This window comes from Hylaeus anthracinus, unplaced genomic scaffold, assembly GCF_026225885.1.
Source record: "Hylaeus anthracinus isolate JK02 unplaced genomic scaffold, UHH_iyHylAnth1.0_haploid 12001, whole genome shotgun sequence".
In the NCBI taxonomy this organism is placed as follows: domain Eukaryota; kingdom Metazoa; phylum Arthropoda; class Insecta; order Hymenoptera; family Colletidae; genus Hylaeus; species Hylaeus anthracinus.
The window spans coordinates 3,951,422-3,971,802 of NW_026534348.1; the positions used below are offsets into that span (position 1 = coordinate 3,951,422).

The 20,381-nt window shown below is 46.2% G+C and overlaps 1 protein-coding gene across 3 annotated transcripts in view; it reads right to left on the reverse strand.

Moving 5' to 3' along the window:
- LOC128890999 (homeobox protein aristaless-like) overlaps window positions 1-20,381 on the reverse strand; it is a 121,412-nt gene that overhangs the window by 25,783 nt on the left and 75,248 nt on the right. The window contains exons 3-5 of one of the 3 annotated variants that reach the window (XM_054150112.1): window positions 8,139-8,184; window positions 3,258-3,878; window positions 919-2,217 (exon numbers count right to left, since the gene is read on the reverse strand). In XM_054150112.1, the coding sequence (XP_054006087.1) occupies window positions 3,285-3,878; window positions 8,139-8,184 (640 nt within the window). In that variant the 3' untranslated portion in view covers window positions 919-2,217; window positions 3,258-3,284. Of the gene's footprint in view, window positions 1-918; window positions 3,879-8,138; window positions 8,185-20,381 lie in introns of those variants that run through there. The other 2 variants (XM_054150113.1, XM_054150111.1) reach the window with 2 other exon arrangements.

Genomic DNA, 20,381 nt, shown 5'->3' on the forward strand with positions numbered 1-20,381 from the left:
TTTCGTTCAGTGACCGCGCCGATCGTTGCGGCAACGCAGTTAAGCCTGCGTCAGTTTTGATCGGCGGATCATTTGCCTGGCAACCGTTCGATTTATCAGCCTCGAGATCGTTAGCACTACGAAGGGAAGCCCGTGCCTTCACGACGCCGCTAATTAGCTGACGCGCATTAATGGCCCGGGACTCCATTAAACTGTAAAATATTTAAATAACTCGACGACGGGCGTGCCCAGCTGCGAATTACTTGTCATAAGTCAGCCTCGCTGGACTCTCCCGGTCTCGCAGGTTCTTTGGATACTCCTCCGCCCGTGAACCGTAATGCGTGTACGATGGTAATGGCGCCTTTTCGTTCAGGAAGCTGACGAGCTCCCGTAAATTAATACTTTTGCCGGTGTAACTCGTTCCTAATTGTCGGGTAATCGACAGAAGCGGATCCGAGCTTATTACCTCCGGACGCCCTTTTCTCTTCTGAAACGTTTCGCGTAAGATCAATTTCAGAACGCTGGGCCCTTGGGACCGAGTATTATTTTGGTATATGAATCAAAGTTGAATTTCTGTCGGAATACTTGTCAGACGTAATAGGACTCGAGGAGTTATTTTGGTAGACACATTTCTCGAGCAACAAGGGTGTTAATATAGAAGAAAAGAGATCACTTAAAGAAGGGTTTTAGAGGGTAGAGCTGGAGGAGCCAACGGTGGGTCAATGCTTGTAAGAAAATGTACGCGAAAAGTGCAATATATGGGCGAAAATAAAAGTAGCTCGTTAACTATCATAAAAATAAACACAACGAGGGCAGGGCTTGAAATAAAGAACGCTCGACGTATATCTTTTTTCTCATTTCCCTTTTTATCTCTTTTCGTAGTCATTTATTCGTCGTAGAAGAAAACGAAGGTAAAAGGGTTAATAAGATTACGTACAATGGACACCAATGTTCGTTTTACTCGTGAAAAATGAAACGAGATAATCGTTCGACGACGTTGCCATTCCCTCCGTTTCGTTCGAGATCCCCGATTACAACGATGATCCGTAATTATGCTATCGATCGGCCCATCAACGTCAACGTTCTGGGAAACGGTGGGTTTCCATAATCGTGTCGCCGGCGCGATCCACGATTCGCTATTTTGCGCGTAAATTCTGTTTTCGCATCGAACGCCGGGGATCATGCGAGAGTAATCGAACTTCGAAACCTCGTTATTATCTTCTTCGTTCCCAGGGGACGAACGAACCGCGAGGTCTCTTCGCAATGTTTTCGCACACGTCGTTTTAATTATTTACAAGGCAACTTACACGCTAAAAAATGCTTATACAGTCGTAAAACTTATCGCAATATCGTTGAATATTCTGAGATTAAAGAACGCGTATATAAATAGTACGTTTACCTTATCTAAGAGAATGTGCGACGGTTTGTTGTAAAAGTAAACAAATTACGGGCTGCCTTCGATCAGCCATCTACCAAACGCTCCCTGTCGCGACGATGACATTCCTTCGATTCTCAATTCAAAAACAGCCGGCGAGACCTTCCGCGTTGTACGACTCGATTTTTGGTTAAAAAGTGTTCGCAACAGAGTTAGTTAAAAACAAACAAACAAACAAAACGTCTGTCAGCGTTTCTCGTCGCGACGTCGAGAATTTTATCTGGACGGACATCTTTCGATGACGTTTACTTAAATGTTACTTTTGGAATCGCAAATACGACGTTTTCGATTCAACGATCGGCGCGAAACGAACGGTTGCGTTCGCGAATCATCTTTGAAATCGACGGACGTATCCATGGACAATTGCGAACTCGAAATGCCGTGACGATTCAGAATTTCCAGCCGTGCGAATCGCGCGACATAATAAGTGCCTAAATTTCGCAAAATGTATGCCTCGCGGTGGACTGATTGCGAATCCACGCGGATCTCGAGATGCAAAGTTTCAAAGACGTTTCTCGAGAATTTCATCCAAACGCTGAACGCGTCGCCTAGCCGATACTGTAAATTATATACAGTATTAGACGCGATAAACGTCCAGTTTCACTTTCCTCCTCTTTCTCTCTCTTTTCCCGCTACCGTTCGAACGTGCGTAGTCGGCAATGTGTCGTTCAGCGAGAAGGTTGAAGAAACTCGTTTGTACATGAACAGGTATATCGTTCTTCTCTCAACCCTTTCATTCTCACTGCAGCCACGCGGTTACGTATTTAAAATCATCCAATCGAATGCCACCTATATCTTCGAACCTGTGAATATGTATCAATACCTATTAGTTCCGTACAGATAGCGCCCGTATTTTTGCATAAAATAGAATTTTACTGCGGTCGTTTAAAATACATTTCTTTAAAACCTGGCGACAAAGTGGATGTGAATCGTTAACAGTTGTTTAGATACGTCGTTACGGTACGACGTTCGAGTGTCGCTTGCAAATATAAGTTAGGGAAATTATGACATCCTTGAAATACTGTTTATATATAGAGCGTTGCGACGCCGATTATCACAAAATTACTTGCAATTAAAATAATACGAAATAAGTTCTAAAATTGCGTTCGATATTTCTACGGTTTCGGTTTTCGTTAACGTGGTAATGAAAGGGTCAACGAACGGGAATCGGACGATTCGTTGGTTCGCGATCCGCGCGAAAGAGCAACGACAACGCCAACGACCGTCCAGAAACTGATTCGCATCGAGTCTTCCGAAACGGTCGTCCTCGTTGTCGACGCAGATGCGAACGCCTGAATCGTCGTATCTCCGCCGGAGCTCGAGGTCTCTCGCGAAGGAATCGTTTCCGCGAAGCCTGTCGTCCTTAATCAATCGAGAAAGTTACCGAATGCCATGACAGGCGGCGAACGAACGACGATAGGACGTGCCCCGAGAACACACTGCGGTTCACGATTATCGTCTCCGATTCATTCGGTGAGGGGGTCGCCCGCATGCGATTCGAAACTATACAAACGTTCCTAAGGTTAGATTGCGTAACAAAGGCACGGGTGATCACAGGAGGATAACGTTCGACCTTTCTTCGCGTACACGTTACTAAAAAAATAAGTACGAAGCGTCCGACCATTTCGGGGTGAGTTCTTTGGCTCGTGTCTCGCCGCGATACGAGTGCTCGATGCTCTCGTCGAGGCAGGTTGAGTTCACTCGATCGAGAGGATGAAGGGGAACGGCGATATTCGATATTCGGCAAGAGATCACGATGGATCGACGCTTCGCGGTGGGATCTACCGTAGCGGCGTCGAGGCGTAGGCACCGATGGTAGAATCACGAGGAGCGATGGTCGTACCTAGGTTCCTTTAGGCTGGGGATCTCTTCAGCTGATCAGGTCGCCGTTCTTGCGTAACATCTCCAGGTGAAGCTCGTACTCCCTGGCCTTCAGTCTGAGGGAGGCGATGCTGTTGGTCCGTCTGTCGATGTCCGGCAGCCCGACGCTACCCGTGGGTGAACCTTGCGGCGAGCTGGCCGTCGGAGGTGGCTGAGGGACCGGTGGATGCGGCAGACTGATCGCCGGTGCCGGAGGTGGCGGTGGCGGCGGCGGGGGCGAGCCTCGCACCAATTTCGGCCTCTGGGCCGCCGATATGTTGGCCAGAAGGCTCTGGAAGGACGCCGCCGACGTGTAAGGCAGAGGCATCCCGGGCGGTAGCAAAGGTGGCGGTGCCCGATGATAGGGATGACCGGTGTAACTACCAGGAAGGACCGGTCCGTGACCCAGAGGTGGGTAACGAAACGCGTCGAAGGGTTTCCGCAGGGCAAACGTGCCCAGGTGGGCGAAAGGGTTCGGCAAGGTCGGCGCCACGACCGCCGATGGTGGCGGTGCACCTGATCCCAAGTACGGATTGTACGGATGCGCCTGGGGCCCGACCTTCTCCTGTTTCCGCCACTTTGCTCGTCGATTCTGAAACCAGACCTGCAACCAAACATCAATTTTAACCTTTCGCCCCGATTCGCCGACCTTACTTCTTACGCGAGCCAGAGCTTTATCGTTACGTCGGGTTAGCGATTTCAAGTTCACCGAGATGAGAGTTTAGTTAAGCAACAAATCAAATAAATAGGTTTATAGAATCTAGCGAGAAACACCTAGTGACTTAGCCTAGCGTTCTCGTCGGAGTTGGGCAAAACCATACAATACACGAAGATAACCGACGATATTCGTATCGTTTAATTCATTGAAAAATATTCAAGAGTGGGAACGAGAGAAACGTTATCCTCAAATATCAAGTAATCGTATCCTAGGGCTTCATAGTCGCATCCATTCTATCCTAGCAAACTTCCTCTAATTTAATTTCCGTTTCCCCTCGCATAACTTACGCTTATCGAGAACCACCGTATATGGGGGATGAGAAATAGCGACACGAGCTCCCTCCGCCATCTTTGTGCTCGGTAACGCTACTCGGAAGCGATCCACCCCTATGTCTATTTTCGGAATGCGGCCTCGTTGCTTCAATCGGCGCATTCGAGGAAGGTAAAGTCGAAGAAACGAGGAGCGATTCGAGAATCGATTTCCAAGTCCTTTTGCAATAGGTTTCAAGAAACCTGTTCATCCGATTCCGGGTCAGAAAGCAAATAGTGTTTCGTTCGCTGGAAGTCGTTGGGGCAAGCCGATGGAAGTGCGAATTCTGGTTAAAAGTGACGCGTTCTCCCTTTTTCAGGAAACTCGCGGTGTATCATTATTCCCGCCGCTGCTGGAAGGAAACCGAAGATATCGCTGCGAGGCAGCCGATCCTCGCCGGTCTCTCGTTTCCTTTCTCTTTCGTTTTCGCCATCTTTCGCCCTTCGTCCGTCTACCTGGGCCCCTTTCGCGTTTCACCACGAAAATTAACGAAATATTGGCCATCGTGTAACCGTTAGCCAGGGCGTTCTCTTTGGCCCACTTTTGCCTCCCGAAAACAGGAGGAATCTTCCACTACTCGCGGGAATGAAGAAAAACCGATCCGGTCGCGTCGACGCGAGACTTTTCGCAGTCGTACGACATCGTTCCGGCGATCGAGAAACGAAACGATCGTCTTTCGTGATGCGTCGACCGTTCCAGCGCATTCCATCGCGGAGGTTCTCCGAAGACTCGAGCTCTAATCAGTTCAACGGAAGCTCCCCTTCCCCCCTCGTCAGCCTGGCCGCCATCCTGTTGTCCTTATTTCGTCCTTCCCCCTCTACCCCTCTACCCCTCTACCCCCCCCTCCGCCCCGTATCTTTTTCTCCTTCGTTTCTTTAACGGAGTTTAATTCCGGTGCTGTTGGGTCGATTCTCGTGTCGTGCTCCCTGCACGAATCTTCGATTGCTACGTTTACGTCGCGAACGTTCCGCGGAATCGAGACAAACGGTTCCACTCCGACGAATTTCGGTCGTCGTGTTCTCGTGACAGGGCGCAATGACGACACGGACACGCTCGGCGACCGTCGAGTCCTCGTTGTCCTCGATGATGAAGTCGGGAACAACACCTCGTACGCGTTCTTCCGTAACCGCGAACAAGCGAGACTTCCAATGGAACTTTTCGAGAAGCAATTTGTAACGAAGGACGAGCTCGTTGCTTTCTTTTCTCGAGCGGGTTTCCAGTTACCCGCGAGGGTTGTTTGCTTACTCGCGAGGGCCTGGAGGAGCAATTTCTTCGGAAGGGGTTGGGATTGAATCGTAGGGGCCTGTATGCGCGGAAACGCGTTATTAAAGGTTAGAGAAATTGGACGAAAAGCTTGCGTCTCCATCGTGGGATGGCTTTTATTGTTCGTGTTATTTTTACTTCGTTGTTTTTCTACTTTCTTCCTCGTCGATATAGAAATATACATTCTTGATAACAAGTATCATCGACCTGACGTTTGTTTCTTCGAGAGAACTTGTTACCTGCAAATCATGCACCAGTGTCGTTGAGAGACAATTCTTTTACAAAGGACGAAACAAAATCCATCCAAGATACATAATCCATTGGTAACTGAGATTCTTCGTTAAACTAGAGCTTCGTGTCGTGTTCCTGCTCTTCAGAAAGGTCAAAAGTACCGCGTGGAGATGTAGACATGTTTTGAGATGACTCTGCGCATCGACGATCGATCCGGTCGACGCGATAAACGCGTTTTCGTGACTCGCTGGATCGTCGATCCTAGGGTAGTCTGTCGCTGACGAGATTCCTGATGCCTCCTACACATTTCTATGCTTCTATTTCTTGAATGTCTTGGGTCTTGGAGAGCCGTCGTCTTAAGGAGACTCCGTCTTGGAAACGTACGTTAATCTTTGATAATTAATTACAGGGAAAATACGTGTTCGACGTGTACGAGAGCAGTATTATTCAGTCGGTTTTATTTTTATCGCCGTTACGTGACAGCGAATTCCGTATTGCTTCGTCAACTCCTGACCAACGAACTGCACTCACGATACATTTTCTCCCGCGTTCCTAATCGTTCGATTGCGTAATTACGTCGGTTTTTTTGCGGCGACCTCGGCAGGGACACCGCACAAAAGGATCAGATAGGAAGACTAGCGAAACGTGTGTGTTCCTCGGATGGGTCCAGACACGCGGGACCATGCAAAGTCGTTGCTAGGCGTACGGGGAGTTAAAGGTGACGGGGTGTGGGGGGTCGGGTGCCAGGACCCCCCACGGCGAGCAGGATTGCCCCCAGCAGGGAGCTAAACATCCGACTTGCTGCTTTTAAAACAAAACGCAACCACGATCCGCCGCCGCCGGAACCTAGTCGTTTCGTGCTTAATCGTGCCGCATTAATTACGCGGACGCCGGTTGCCTCATCTCTGTCTCTCCCCCTTTCATCGATGCTCCTTCTTCGGCCGCGCTTCCTCGAACGGAATACTCTTCCTTAAATAATCGTGCTTTACGGTAGATCAGAAATTAATATCCCCTGGAGGGAGTATTCCTCGACGTTGGGGTACGTACATCTGAGCCCAACGGCGTTTCGCTGTCTATCGACTCGCTACGTACTGGTACCTCAAGGTACTGGTACCTCAAAGATAGAGTTCTAAGACGACATTGAATCCTAGTAGCTATCACAGCCAAGTAAAATTCCGTATTGCTTCGGATTCCTTTGTATTCAAGCCTCGAAAAAACATTCTTGAATTTCCTTGAAGGAGCCGAATCGTCCCCGACGGCGTTTCGTTGAATAAACGCGCGTTTATTTCGCTGTATTACGGCCACGGGACAATTTACACGTCTCGTGGCCGAAAGGGAATATATATTTTTAGCGAACTCGCGTGGATATCGTCGTGGTCCGCGCGGATCGTGTTCAGGGATTCCTGAAAATGATTAACGCGACTGTGAGCCCGGTGTACCCGTGTCATTCACTTAAACAGTGGTTCTCATGGTGTGCGCTCGTATAATAACTCCGAAATCCGGATGAATCGTCTATTTGCGACGGATGGTGACGAATTTGCAAGTATAATGAAAACGCGCCATTGGCCGGGCGAGAAAGACACGCGTCGAGAAAAGGGAAGGTCGCCGAAGTAAGAGGAGAACGAGGAGGCCAAAGCTTACGAGCGGGTAAATACCGCGAATAAATTAAACTAATTGAGCAAATTGGCCGGCTGTTCGTGCAACTAACTCGCGTGGACACTTGCCCGCTCGGGGAATCGTCACGTGACTCTGAAAATTCGCTCCAAGCCCACCTCTGTGCCGTTCGAGCTTGTTTCTTTTTTATCGTGCTTTTGGAATAGATCGAAATTATATCTCGACTCGTTCGCAGTAATGGAATAACCAGCATTGCGAGCAGATGTCTAATCCGATTAAAGATTTCAGCTCGTGACAATCGAGTGGAAAGTTACACGTGAAAACCTGTTCCTCCAATGTACCGATATCTCATAAATCTTTTCTAATTTTATGTTCATTTGCATTACATTCTTGCTCTAATTATTTATCGTTAAAGGCTTCTTGCGTCACTCGGGCAAGAAACTGGTAAAGCGCAAAGCTTGTAAACAGAATTAAATCGTTCGACTCTTAGCCCCTTGAGCTACAACCACGTGCGAGACACGTGGTCGGATATTCGGGTCAAAACTAATTATCACGAGCCTGGCCCGCGCTGTATTGTTCGGGTCAAATGTAAACGTCACATTTTGATATCCAGGCTGTTGCAGCTTAAATCGTAGCTTAACGGTTTGACAAAGTTAAACACTTGCTCGCAACGCTTAACCAACCCACTAATCTAATTATCGACAAAACAACCGTCGCCGCTGTACTCACCTGTATTCGCGCTTCCGTGAGACCGATCTTCATGGCGAGCTCCTCCCTGGAAACAAAATCGAGCGATCAGCGAATCGATTAATTAATAATCGCGATAAGTAGTCGTGCTCGGCGCTATCGGTGCGTTTGGCCTTCCATTTTCCCCGCAAGAAATTAACTAGATTTCCATTCGAAACAGACGTCGTATCGAATGTTTTATTCAACGCGTTAATCTTGATCGTGGCAAAAAATTAGCGCGATATAGTCGGACGAGGGGAGAGAAAAACAAACCGGCGATATCTGCGCGACAGAAATATGATCGTGCATTCGTTAAGGTAATTAGGTTTGCGGCTGTCGCACGGATTAGCCGATCGAGCGTTCGTAATATATCACTTAATTGCATTATGTCTCCTGGTATTATGCATGATTTTCAATTCAATCGGCGATCGATCGAAGCCAGGGCAACAGAGTGTGATCACTCTCATGGCTGCTCGTTCTTGCGCGAATACATAGATAATCTCGCGCGCTTACGCGTCTAATAAAATTTATTCACGCGTGTAACTACATGCCTCGAGGATACCGCGATTATTTACAACAAATTGAACGATTGACAGTCGCAATCTTAAAATCGCCGACGTCTTGCGTAACGACGTCGTCGACGCTTCCGCTTTGGGATTAGCTAACAGTGGCTCTCCAGTAACGAACGGACTTTTCGTCTTCGTTCGATTTCGAATAAAGCACCGTGGTTATTGAATTTTTTACACGTTTTTCTTTGATGGAAGAAAGACCTTGCTCGCGTTTATTTATTCAGACTCGATACATGCTTGTTATTCTATCAGTTGCATAAAATGTGTCGATATTAAACGTAACGCGAATCGATTTAGAAATTGTAATTTAATCTTCGACACGTTCGGTATTAAATCGAGCGTTATTACATCCTTTTGCCAGGAGTGTACTTTCTTTGACGCTACTAAAACGAACAACGAAAATATAACCGACAAGTAAAGTTATTTTACTAGGACGTGTTATGAATATTTTCTATATAGAAATACTAATTGAAATATTCTGTTTACGCTGATGTTAACAAGAACCGGAATAACTACAACATATAATAATCGTCGTGATTATTATTTACGTAAATGTTAACATACCGTGTCAGCAAGAGAAAAAGAAATCCAACGCGTGTCAATAATTAGTAGATGCCGCACGTATTTATGTTTATTTAATATGCATGCTTTTTGCACTGGATCTTTATGGGTGAAAAAGTAGACGTTCGCGATACGAGAAACGATGACATGTTGCGAAATATCTCGTGAAATTTATAGTGCGCGAAGACGACGTTCATTTGCATCCGTAATATTTATTTGATCCGGTATTTCTTCCGAGTCGTTTTACTATAACGTTGGCGCGATAGGAATAGCAACTTTAATAAAGCATCAATTCGAAAGATATCAACGCGAATTGCTACATTTTTAGTTGTGTAAATACGATTAAGAATTGAAGACCAAATTAATACCGCAGTTAGGACAAGACTTCTCTTGTTTTTACTTGGATTATGTATATGTATGTTCGGCGAGTGCGATAAACTAGGGATTATGCATAATCCCCAATAAAGTTGGTGAACGCGATAAATTCTGGAATATTTATCAAATTCACCGTAGCATATGAACCACACCTGATCTTTTAAAGGGTCAATGCACACTACACTTACGATTTATTCATTTGGATAAAAGTTTAATTTACTTTTTATACATATTTATTTATATTTACGTACTTATATTTTATATTTTTATGTATATTTCTTTTTTTGGTATCAATCGATAAATTCTTTCGAGTCAAATAGCCAAGAAGCAACAAATTTTTATTCGAGTATCGCGTAGCTTAGCTCCAACCTCGCGGTTATTTCGCGCAGTGATTTCCAGATGGTGTTTACATCGAATAGCGGCAGAGATTGAAGAGGTTTAGAGGATCGGCGAGCGTTAGGCAACTTTCACTCTACTTTCAGGCAAAACGAACACCGGAAACCCCTCTCGTTTCTCGATTTCTGGGCTTTCTGCGGCGCCGAAAAGGATTGACCGATGATTACGACGTCGGTGTCCGACGAAATCGCTGAAACATCGCCGCGTGTGTCTCTCGGTGGAGGGCCCGCGGGGTTTCTCATCTCGCACGCAAATTGCTCAGATGTTCCACGAAATCGCAGGGAAATCTCGATGATTATATCGCGGCGCACAGAAGCCGCTTGCTCGGTTCGATCACCGTCGTTTCAATCTCGTGCTTAGGCGCATTCGAGCACTCGGGAGCCAACGTTTCACTGCCCCGCTCGAAATTACAGGGACCCTCGAACTCGAAAATTGACTGCGTCGATTTGCGCCGCGCTGTGGATTCATTACTACCATTCGTCCCTTTTATCGTCTCCTTTTCCACCTTTCCGCGGATAACGCACACGCTCGATTCCTTTCGAGCTTGGGAAGCCCCGAAAGTTCGGCTGATTTTCGGGATTTTTAAATGTTCATGGGCCGCTGTTTACAGTGTTTCGCGAATGAAAAATTCTTCCATCTTTCCGAATTCAACCAGTTAGTTGCGACGCGCAAGTCGCGCGGCGAAAAGGTTAATCATCCTATCATAATCTTGAAATTTCAGAATACGTTTTAGTCTTCACTGAAATTCCAGTTTAAATAGACAATGGTCGCTACTTTTTTACTCGTCGCGAGACGAAACACTGTGTACACGTCGAACACAGCTGACTACTGGTTAAACGCCTGAAATTCGAGGGTTGTTCGTGCCTGCCTCCCTTAGAAATCCAAGATGGCGACAGAACGCGATCCTATCGCGTATTTATTGCGCGTGACATGTTTCTTTAATAAACCTTATTTATCTGTCGGAGAAGGGTGGCTGAAAGGAAAGCGTTCGTAAAACTGCTCGTAAAGATTTTATGTCCTCGTTGCTTTTTAATCTACGATCGATTTCTCACGTGTAACCGGGGTAGCCTTAACGCGACGCTGAAGAGCGCTCGGGCAGCCCGAACGGGGAGCACCTTGGCCTGAGTAGTAATAATAATTTAGCCTTTCCCTTTTTCTCCGGCGTTGCTCGCGAGCGTCCTTCTGGATTTAATAAGATCACGAAATTTCGCGGTTAGACGGGGCGTCCCTAATTACACCCGCCGTTCACTGCGACTCGGCTCGACTCGGCTCGACTCCGCCGCTCGGTTACCCTGGATTCCCGCGTATCGTTGTTATTACGTATCTCCCCCTTCTTCGATGTGTCCTTGCCATGGGAAATGTGTGCTAGTTGCGGAGTACTCTACGATACACGTACGGAGAGATTAGTCGCGCGTTCGACATAACGGGCTGCGCGAGGCTCCTTGCCAGAAGCCTTGTGCAACTCGTTTCGCGAATCGCGTCACTCCTCTGTCCACAGAGACGAGCGAAATTCTCGTTAATAAGGAATCGTAACTTCTTTCGCTCTTGGCGCAGTGTATATTTAGAAGAGATCGATCCCAGACAGGTCCTCCTCGGGGTTGTACTCCCGAAACACGCGTAGTTTCCGACGCTCGATGGGTCACGGCCTCCTGAATATTAGCAACTGTGTGAAAATGGTGACCTTTCGGGCAAGTTTGAATTTTCAAAGACGAGAAAAAATCGCAGAAACTCTGGTCTGGCGAGCGAGGCTACTTCGAAGCTGGAAGCTCATTTACAGACAATGCAGCGTGACCATTAACGCGATGGAGCAACCGGGAGTCGACGTCTGATTAGACACGGCTTACCCTTTCCTTCTTATTTAGTTCGTCTCTCGTCATTCTCGCTGCTAATCGATCTTACTGGATTACGAACTTTAACCTTTTCGCGTTTTCAAACTGCTCTTTGTAGGAGAGGCCACGCAGACTCAGGCCTCGATGCTCTTGTGCCAAGCAATCATTCATCATCATACGATTAACAGACAGATTATTCGAACGCTGTAACAAAATTTCAAGATCCTGATAGCGCTACGAGACAAGAAGTTTCGCTAGTTTTGGAGCAGTTCACTGGAACAATTTTCTTACGTTCGAAAGACTCGGGTGGAACGAGATATTTAAAAAATTCGACAAGTTCTGCACTTTGCACATAAAAACCAAACCGCGTTTCAGAAATTTTGAACTCACTCCCTCTGCGTGATATTTATCGAGCTCCCGCGCCACAGATCTTTGACTGAAATAATTATTACCAACCATCCACGCGAATAAATCGTTTTCTGTGACAGTGTTTATATATATATATAGACAATCTAAATTCATTATATATTACAAATTAGTAATATGCCTGAGTAACAGGAATATTTTGATGGAATAAAAAAAGTAATTTTAAATTACTACTACTTCCGATACATTTTAAAAACTGTTTCGAAAAATATTTTTCCGACACGTAATTACGCTGGATTCTAATTTCTTAGATGTTTACGTTGTACCAGTAATGGAGCAAAATGAATCGTGCACAATTCAATAACGTAACATAAAACATAAAATATCGTGCATTTGTTACTTATTAACGAAACGAAAGGAACTTTTGGGAGAAGCTGACATTATTCGAATAAACGTCTTCCCACTTCTGTGTCTGGTCGATGACGTCAGGTGTATTTGTATCGCGAAAACGCTCGTTTCCTCCCGTCGAGGTTGAGACACGCGTTAATGGTGTTCGCGATCGTGCGAACCGTGGACATGCAAGAGAGGAAGTAAAACGCTCGCGTTTCCTACGATATGACGTTGTTGCCGCAACAGCCGCGCTCGCAATCATGCTTCGGAACCAATGCGAGAACGGAACCGCAGTTTCGTAATCGCGTCGTGATAGAGCACGCCGAGACCCGCGCTTTGAATCAAAGCGACCGCTAAGTGGATTAAACTCGAGCTTCTTTGCAATCTTTCTCGCCTTGCTGCCCACTCTATCTGCTCCTATTTTTATTCTACTTTTCAATTACCCGCGACGACAACTGTTCCGTGGATTGGGGGCGTGCTCCCATTCTCCCCAACGTGGATACTGATTTGTTTTTTATTTTGATATCGAGAGAATTTTGTGGGAAAAATTACATTATTCTCGCGGTATTCTTTGGGCTCAGAAATTCAGTACGTATCCGTGTTGATTTTTGTGCTGCTTTGTCTATCAAGACTGGTTTATCAGAAAATTGTGAACGGTGACTTATCTATGGGCCGTTGACGTCATCCGCATTTAGAAAATATTCTGTACGTATGGACGCGTGTACGCGCACATACTGGCCTCTGTTTTGCATCATATCTCACAAGTGGCTTATTATGTATTTATGAAATTTCGTGCAATGAGTCACGATGGTATGCGGAGCATTGGCGCCATTCGATTTTGAAAAACATTTGACGACGCTTTGACGAGATGTTGACATAGATTGTTCACTCGACAGGCAAAGTTCTTATCCGACGTAAAATCTCGAATGTCCAGTGAAAGATACAAGATAACTCGTCGGATAAAAGATTTTTAATTAGAGAATATTATCGCCTTATCCGAACAGGAGCTTATCGGAGTAATTATTAAATCGAATAATCTGACCACTTTATCGATCATCTAATATCTCAAGAAAAACCTCTCCGTTCAACCTCTCCTCTTCCAAGGTTTATTCGGTCGGCGTTATCTCCGCCTATTAAGGTTCTGCAACAATGTTGTCGTGTTTTTTTTTGTTTCTTCTTTCGCTCTGTACGCGTTAATTTGTTCCCCGTGTCGTTTGTTCGTTCTCGTTACGTTACTCGTCTCGCCTCGTTAAGTTCATCTGTTATCTGGAGCGAATAATGAATAAACATCGCTTGGTAGAAATAAATTACGCGAAGCTATGCAAAAATCCTGCTCGAAGCCAGGAACGAGACGGTTGTTTCTCTCGTCGAACGAGCCGATACGCACACCGACTAATTTGCAACGCGTTCGCTCGATCGTTATTTTTACACGCCGCGCGTTCGCTTCGTCGGATAGGAAAATAACAGGCGGCTGTACGCGATCGAGTATTCTTCAAAATCCGAACAGTAATTACATCGCTTTAATGATATTACCATTCATGCCGTATTTCTGCGATAATTAATTTGTACCGTTGTGGGAGACTGGTTCGATAAGAAGAGGGCTACTCCGCGACGATAATGAAACGTTCCCGATAACGGAGTTCACGAATAATTGCACGTTCGGATGATGGAGGCGCGCCTCAAATTTCACGTCGACGGGATAACTGGTTTCTAAGTGAAGCATCACTTTGAATAGATAGATTGGAACGCCCTTGTGTTTAGTTCATTTGCTCTTCCTTCCTGTTTTGCAATTTTTTTGTTTTTTTTTTTTTACACCAACGAATTTTCGTTGCCTTTTTATTCGTCACGATCATCTATCCCCTCTTCTATTTTTATTCATATTTACAGATTATAATATCTCGCACTAAAAACGACAACGTCCTCAAATTTGATTTCCTTGAAAGAACATATCTACGCGACGTTAACAAACATCTCTTCCTCAATTTTTATCAGTTTTATAACTTCATTTTGCCCAACTCCGAAATCGACCGCTCCCCTGCGCGTCGCATCAATCGCCGAGCGTTGAAAGAGTCGTGCAGAGACTAATTTGCAACGCGTTCGCGCGAGTCGTTATTTTTACACGGCGGCGGCACCGTCTGAGGTTTTCGCGTTTCCACAAACCTCGTACGATTGAACGAAGAGGAAAATAACAGGTGGTGTGCGCGACCAGGACCAAGCGAGAGAGTCGGAGGGAGAAAGAACGAGCGCGAGTGGCGTGTGCGATGCCGTGCGGTGCGGCCAAGAGGCTTGGCGCGCGGGTAATTCGAGTAATTGCCGGACAATTACATTATCTAATTAACCTCGGAGGTCGGGCCAGTCAGTCGCCGAGCGCTGCCGAGTCCGTGATTGTCCCTAGTGGCGCAACGTTAATTATTATTGTTTAACACGCTCGGAATCGTCGTCGTCAGCCCTGGACGTCGTCTGATTTGCGGAAATTCTAGCTTTAAGGGAAAAACTCTTCCCCTTTTTACATGTTTCTTAGATCTCTCCATTGTGCGTCACGCGATCCTGGTCAGTCGCCCTCGGGGCTGCCAGGTCTTTTCTTTGTTCGGGATCGTTCTGTTCCTCCTTTCCATTAAGGCGTCTCAAACAGGCGCACTTCATTTGGAAACCGTTCGATGAGCAAGCACGGCTTCTTCGATAGATCGAGCGTTAGATAAAGATTGCACCTACATTACCTAGCATATTTTTACGATAAACCGCGAAAAAGGTACCTAATTCGCGCCTCAGCCTGATTATATCACACGGTTACTTCGTGTGGTGGCGCGTTCTGTACTCGGCACTAGAGGGACATCGCGCGTTCGCACGTTTCTCACAAGTACTCGGTTTCGCCTAACATTCATGTATAAACGATCTCCAACCGACTACCAAACATCCTGGCCTCACTGACGAGTCCACTTAGCAAGCCCAGGACACGAAACGTTCCACAGAACCGCCAGCACACTCCGTTTCTCCAGATACCACTGCAAATTGAATCCGATGTTTTGTTCGTCGCTAAATAACACCATTACCAACGAGAGATCCTCTCGAGACCTCGTCATTCCTCGGATTAGTTTTCAGAGCAATGTTGGCGTGGCTTAGAACACGTGTTGGATATCAATCAAAGACGATTCTCGAACGTTTTTAAATTGCCAGGACACGCGTAATCCTTTGAGACCGGTCGGTAGTTTTATATGTCTCGAAGGCGCGTACTGAACGTGCCAGTTCTGTGACGAGCAAGCCGATAGAAAAGCTGGTAGCTACGAGGTAACACATCCGTACATAATGCGATGCGATCCATCTCGACTCTAACGATCGGGTTGGTCAACGAACAACCCTCGGAATTCTGCCATTAATCTTGGTATAAATCACACGTCTCGGACGCTGCTAGAATGTTGCGCTCGAAACGGCAATTGCCGCAGAAACGACACGGCGATGGCCGAACCGTTTCCACGATGTTCGAAGATAGGATGCTTTCCACAAAGTTGGCCAGGATGGAAGTTAATTCGGTTTAAATTGTAACAGTTGGAAGTAGTACTTGCGAAGTGACGCGACTCCGTAGGAGTAAGGGAGTTTCTCTATTTCTTCTGAACAAGACTTGTTTTCACATTTTTGGGATGCTACATTTGCTATATTTTGGGAATATTTAGGGATACCTAGTTTAAATTTCAATTAACATTGTTTACACTTAACTTCATAGAACCCCTTATTTACTGAATTTCTCAAAAGTTTTCAAAGTCTAGACGTCCATCTTGATCTTGTATCATCTTATAGAGTTTACAAGTCCCGTCAGTAAATAAAGGGTTAAAGACTTTAATCGACAGGTACTCCTCGTCTCGTACAATGTCCCTTCGACCCGACACCAATCACGTCCAACCTCCCAGTATCGTCGTAAAACCTAAATGACGCAGTTTGAGACTCCTAGGGTGCGCAATTAACAAAAAAAGTCGATTTTTCAGCGAAACAAACCAGAACCCTCGCCGCTACGATTGCGATAGTGCGAGACGAAATGGATGTCGGTAGCGGGCCGCGTAATGCGTGCGAAACGCGTGCGTAATTCGCGCTTAACACGCGTGCGGCGTGGAGAGGCAATTACTGATTAGCCACACTGTCGTCGATCGAACCACGAACGAATCTCGACGAACCTTTGCCGCGCCGTTCGTTCTTCCTTTTCGGGAACCTCACCGCGAGCGGTAAGAAACGAAACAGCGCGAATAGGAGTTTCGCAAAAAAATTCATCCCGCTTTTAACGCAGAAAGAACAAATTGGGCGCGACGGGATCATCCGCGATACGCGCGTAGGGGCTCAGACCGTTTCACGTTGGATCGATCATTTTTTCGGCTCGAGATCGAAAGATTTGTAGGAAATTGAGGTGTGTCGTAGGCTGGACGATTTTAGGAGGGATTTAAGTCATCGGTTTGGCCTCGAGTTTGCGAGGGAATATATACGAAATGCAACGTAGTAGATATGGTTAACGCATTGCGTTGCCACGCGGTAGCAGCAAAGAATAAAAAAGAAGGATCTTCAACGATCGGCAATTAGTCGAGATTGGTCGAGATTGAACTATGGTCGAGGTGAGATGCAGTCGTTCAATTCGTAAATCGAGCGCTCCATCGGCATCCTCGCGCTCTGATTGGTCAGTGTTTTCCGTTGATATCTCTTCAACGAAACCTCTGACAACATTTTCGCTGAGGAAAAAGTTGTTTCGAATCACCTCCCGAACCACCTGTTTCAAGGTGTTACAATATTTTTGGGACACCCTGTATATCCTTATCCGATTAGAACAGACGTCGATCCGTTGCATAACGTATTCTGTACAATAATACCTGTTACAATCATCGAGACGTATAATACCTAACAAAACACCTCTCTGCGTTACCGCTTCCTCGTTCCTATTATCGCCACTTCGTTATTCTATCTTAATTACACGACGATTAGCTACTTTACCATTCCGCTACTTATCCCCGAACAACGAGTGTTCCACTCGTAATTCCTCCACGATGAAAAATTCAACCGAAACGGTTACACGAAACAACGCTAATTGGAAGAACGTGGGCAGAATCGATCGAGTCGCGACACACGCGGATCGTATCGTTTCGCTCGGAGCTAGGTGCCGTGAGCGGCTCGTTTTTTCTAATGCAGAGAGCGAAAATCGGGGACGCTTTCGGCCGTGATTTTCGACGATGTTTCTAATTAGCGGTGGCGAGAGCACTAATCTCATTTGCTAAGAAACGAATCTAACGGATCGGTGGGAGCTGGCGGCGTTTCTAATCGGGAGCATGACTCGACGTTCGATTAATGACAGGAGATGTTACCGGTCAGGACAAGAGGATGGAACCTGAAGGGGTGGATGGGGGGGGGGGAAAGGGACGGAGGACAGGGACGGGGGACGAAGGACAGGGGCCGAGAAGGCAGACGGGAGAGCTCCATGGAACTGGTTCCGTTCCACGGATCACTGGAAACAATCATCCTTATTAAACTCACCACCGACCCACCCCACGGATATAAAGGTATTCCTCGGAATGATTTACCGAGAACCGTGTTCCCTGCCCTCTGAAAACAGGTGGATCTTCCGTGGCGCGTTTCGAGCGATAGATTTCATAAGTGAAACCAGGATACAGTTTCTTTTTTTTTTTTTTTCTCTCTCTTTCGGAGTCCTGTCCCCTCGTCGATAAGAGACAAAAGACGTAGGGAAGCGAGAAGAGAAACGAGTGGCAGGAAAAATATGAACCAATAGCGTGGTATCCGAGCTGGTAGGAATCGGGTGGAACGATTAGCCGAGCCACGGTAGCTCGAGCCACACGATTCTAATCTAAATTAGATCTTAAGAGCTCGTAAAAGTAAGTGGCTGCGTACCAGGGCTTACGACATCCTCCGCGTATAGAAATCTTTCATTCAGCGGATTTCGTCGGGTCGGTCGATCGGGACGAATCTGACGAGACGTGTTTCGGAGAGCTTGCTTCCTCGCGAAAATCGCACGAGGAACGTCATAGGGAACGGCGAGAGTGCATTTCGTTGAACCGATCGCGCGCGGCTCCTCCGTAAAAGCAACTAATGAATATGCATCGGCCGAGAGCGAGACTTTCCTCCTCTCGGTCAGCTAGTCAATAAACCTAAGCGACCATAAAATCCAATTAGTGTGAAATTAATACCGCAACACGGCGTTGAGAGAGGAGAAAAAGAGAGAGAGAGAGAGATAGAGCAAGGAACGATCGCCACGGGGGGAAGGGATTAATTTATATGAAAACGGCAAAAAGGTACCCGGCGACTCGACGCCACGGAGGAAATGATCCACAATAAGGAAACGATAGATTACCGCAAAATTGCTCGAAAAAATCGATCGATTTCTTTATCGAGACGCGATCTATCATCTCCTCGGAAATTGCAAAATTAACGTTCGCTCCTGTTGTTGGACTGGTCGAAGAAAGGAAGAGCGAACGAAGCCGAACGGAGCCGGTCGACTACGGTGTTCACGTCGATGGGATCCAACGGACATTAGCGGTCTTATCTCGAAACGCGAGTCTGGACTTGGAATTTCGAGATAAGACCTGGACCCAGGACGACCGTAAGTAGATGGACCTTGAGTTTTTCGTTCGCAGTCGTTGATCAAATTATTAAAGGCGAAAGAGAGGATTCTTGAGGAAGCACAGATACGAAGGCTCAGCTCTACTTGAGAGGGGAAATAGGTTTAGGACCATGTTTTTTTCTTTTTTTTTTTTCTTTTTTACCGATTTGCGTGACATTTCTTTTAGCAAGAAAAGAACGTACATAATTTAACGAAACTTTGAGATCATTTTATACGTACGTTCGAGTAAATGTAACTTTCTGAAAGTATTTCCTCTTTTAGTCATTCATCTCAAAGTATTCGCATATCTTTATTTTATATCTGTTGGTTTGGTTTTTTTGGAGAACAATCGTGATCATAAATCGGTTCGTGAATGAAAAAAGTTTATGAAGCCCCGGTTTACCATCTTAGCTAGTTCGTTGAGATGATTTGTTATTTTATTTTTACACGTAGTACTGCAAGTTACGAATAATAATCCTTTTTGTGACAAATGTGTATGTGAGAGCAGCGCGACTGGTTTACACATGTATAATATGTAGCAGGGCATCTTGATACTTTTGCTCAAATTCATTACACTTTCGAAGAATAATTCGAAGAATAATTCGGAATAATTCGGAATAATTCGGATTGCGTGGATGCCGTTGTAAATTAGATCGCGATTTTAACCTTGCCCTCGTGGCCAGCGAATTTCGATCGGCAAGTCTCTATCAATGGCGCACCGTGGCTGGTTCGCTTCTCTGCATACGTACATCCCCTCTACGTTCGTTAATTACGAGAACCCATACCGTGGCCGCAGGACCGGACCTATTACGAGCGATTACACCGCTATTAGTTACTTCTACCTACCGGGTGTTCCGTGGCATGAAAGCAGCCACGTCCGAACGGCGGGGCGGGAGGGGGGCGGGAGGGGAAGGAACAAGACGAAGGAAAAAGCTACCCGGATAGATTGCGATACACCCTGTTGCCGGCACGTTACCGCGAGCAACTGGATCCAACCTACGGGAACTTAATAACGTTAAACTATCGTTTTGACGCCGTGGAATTTCCATGACGACGATCCCCTCCCTGAAAAACTCGATGATCGATGGCGGAGTACGTACTGTTTCGCCGACCGATAGATCTTGCAAGTTTTCCCGGATTCCAACGCCAGTCCCGTTGATCACTCGCTGTTATTACA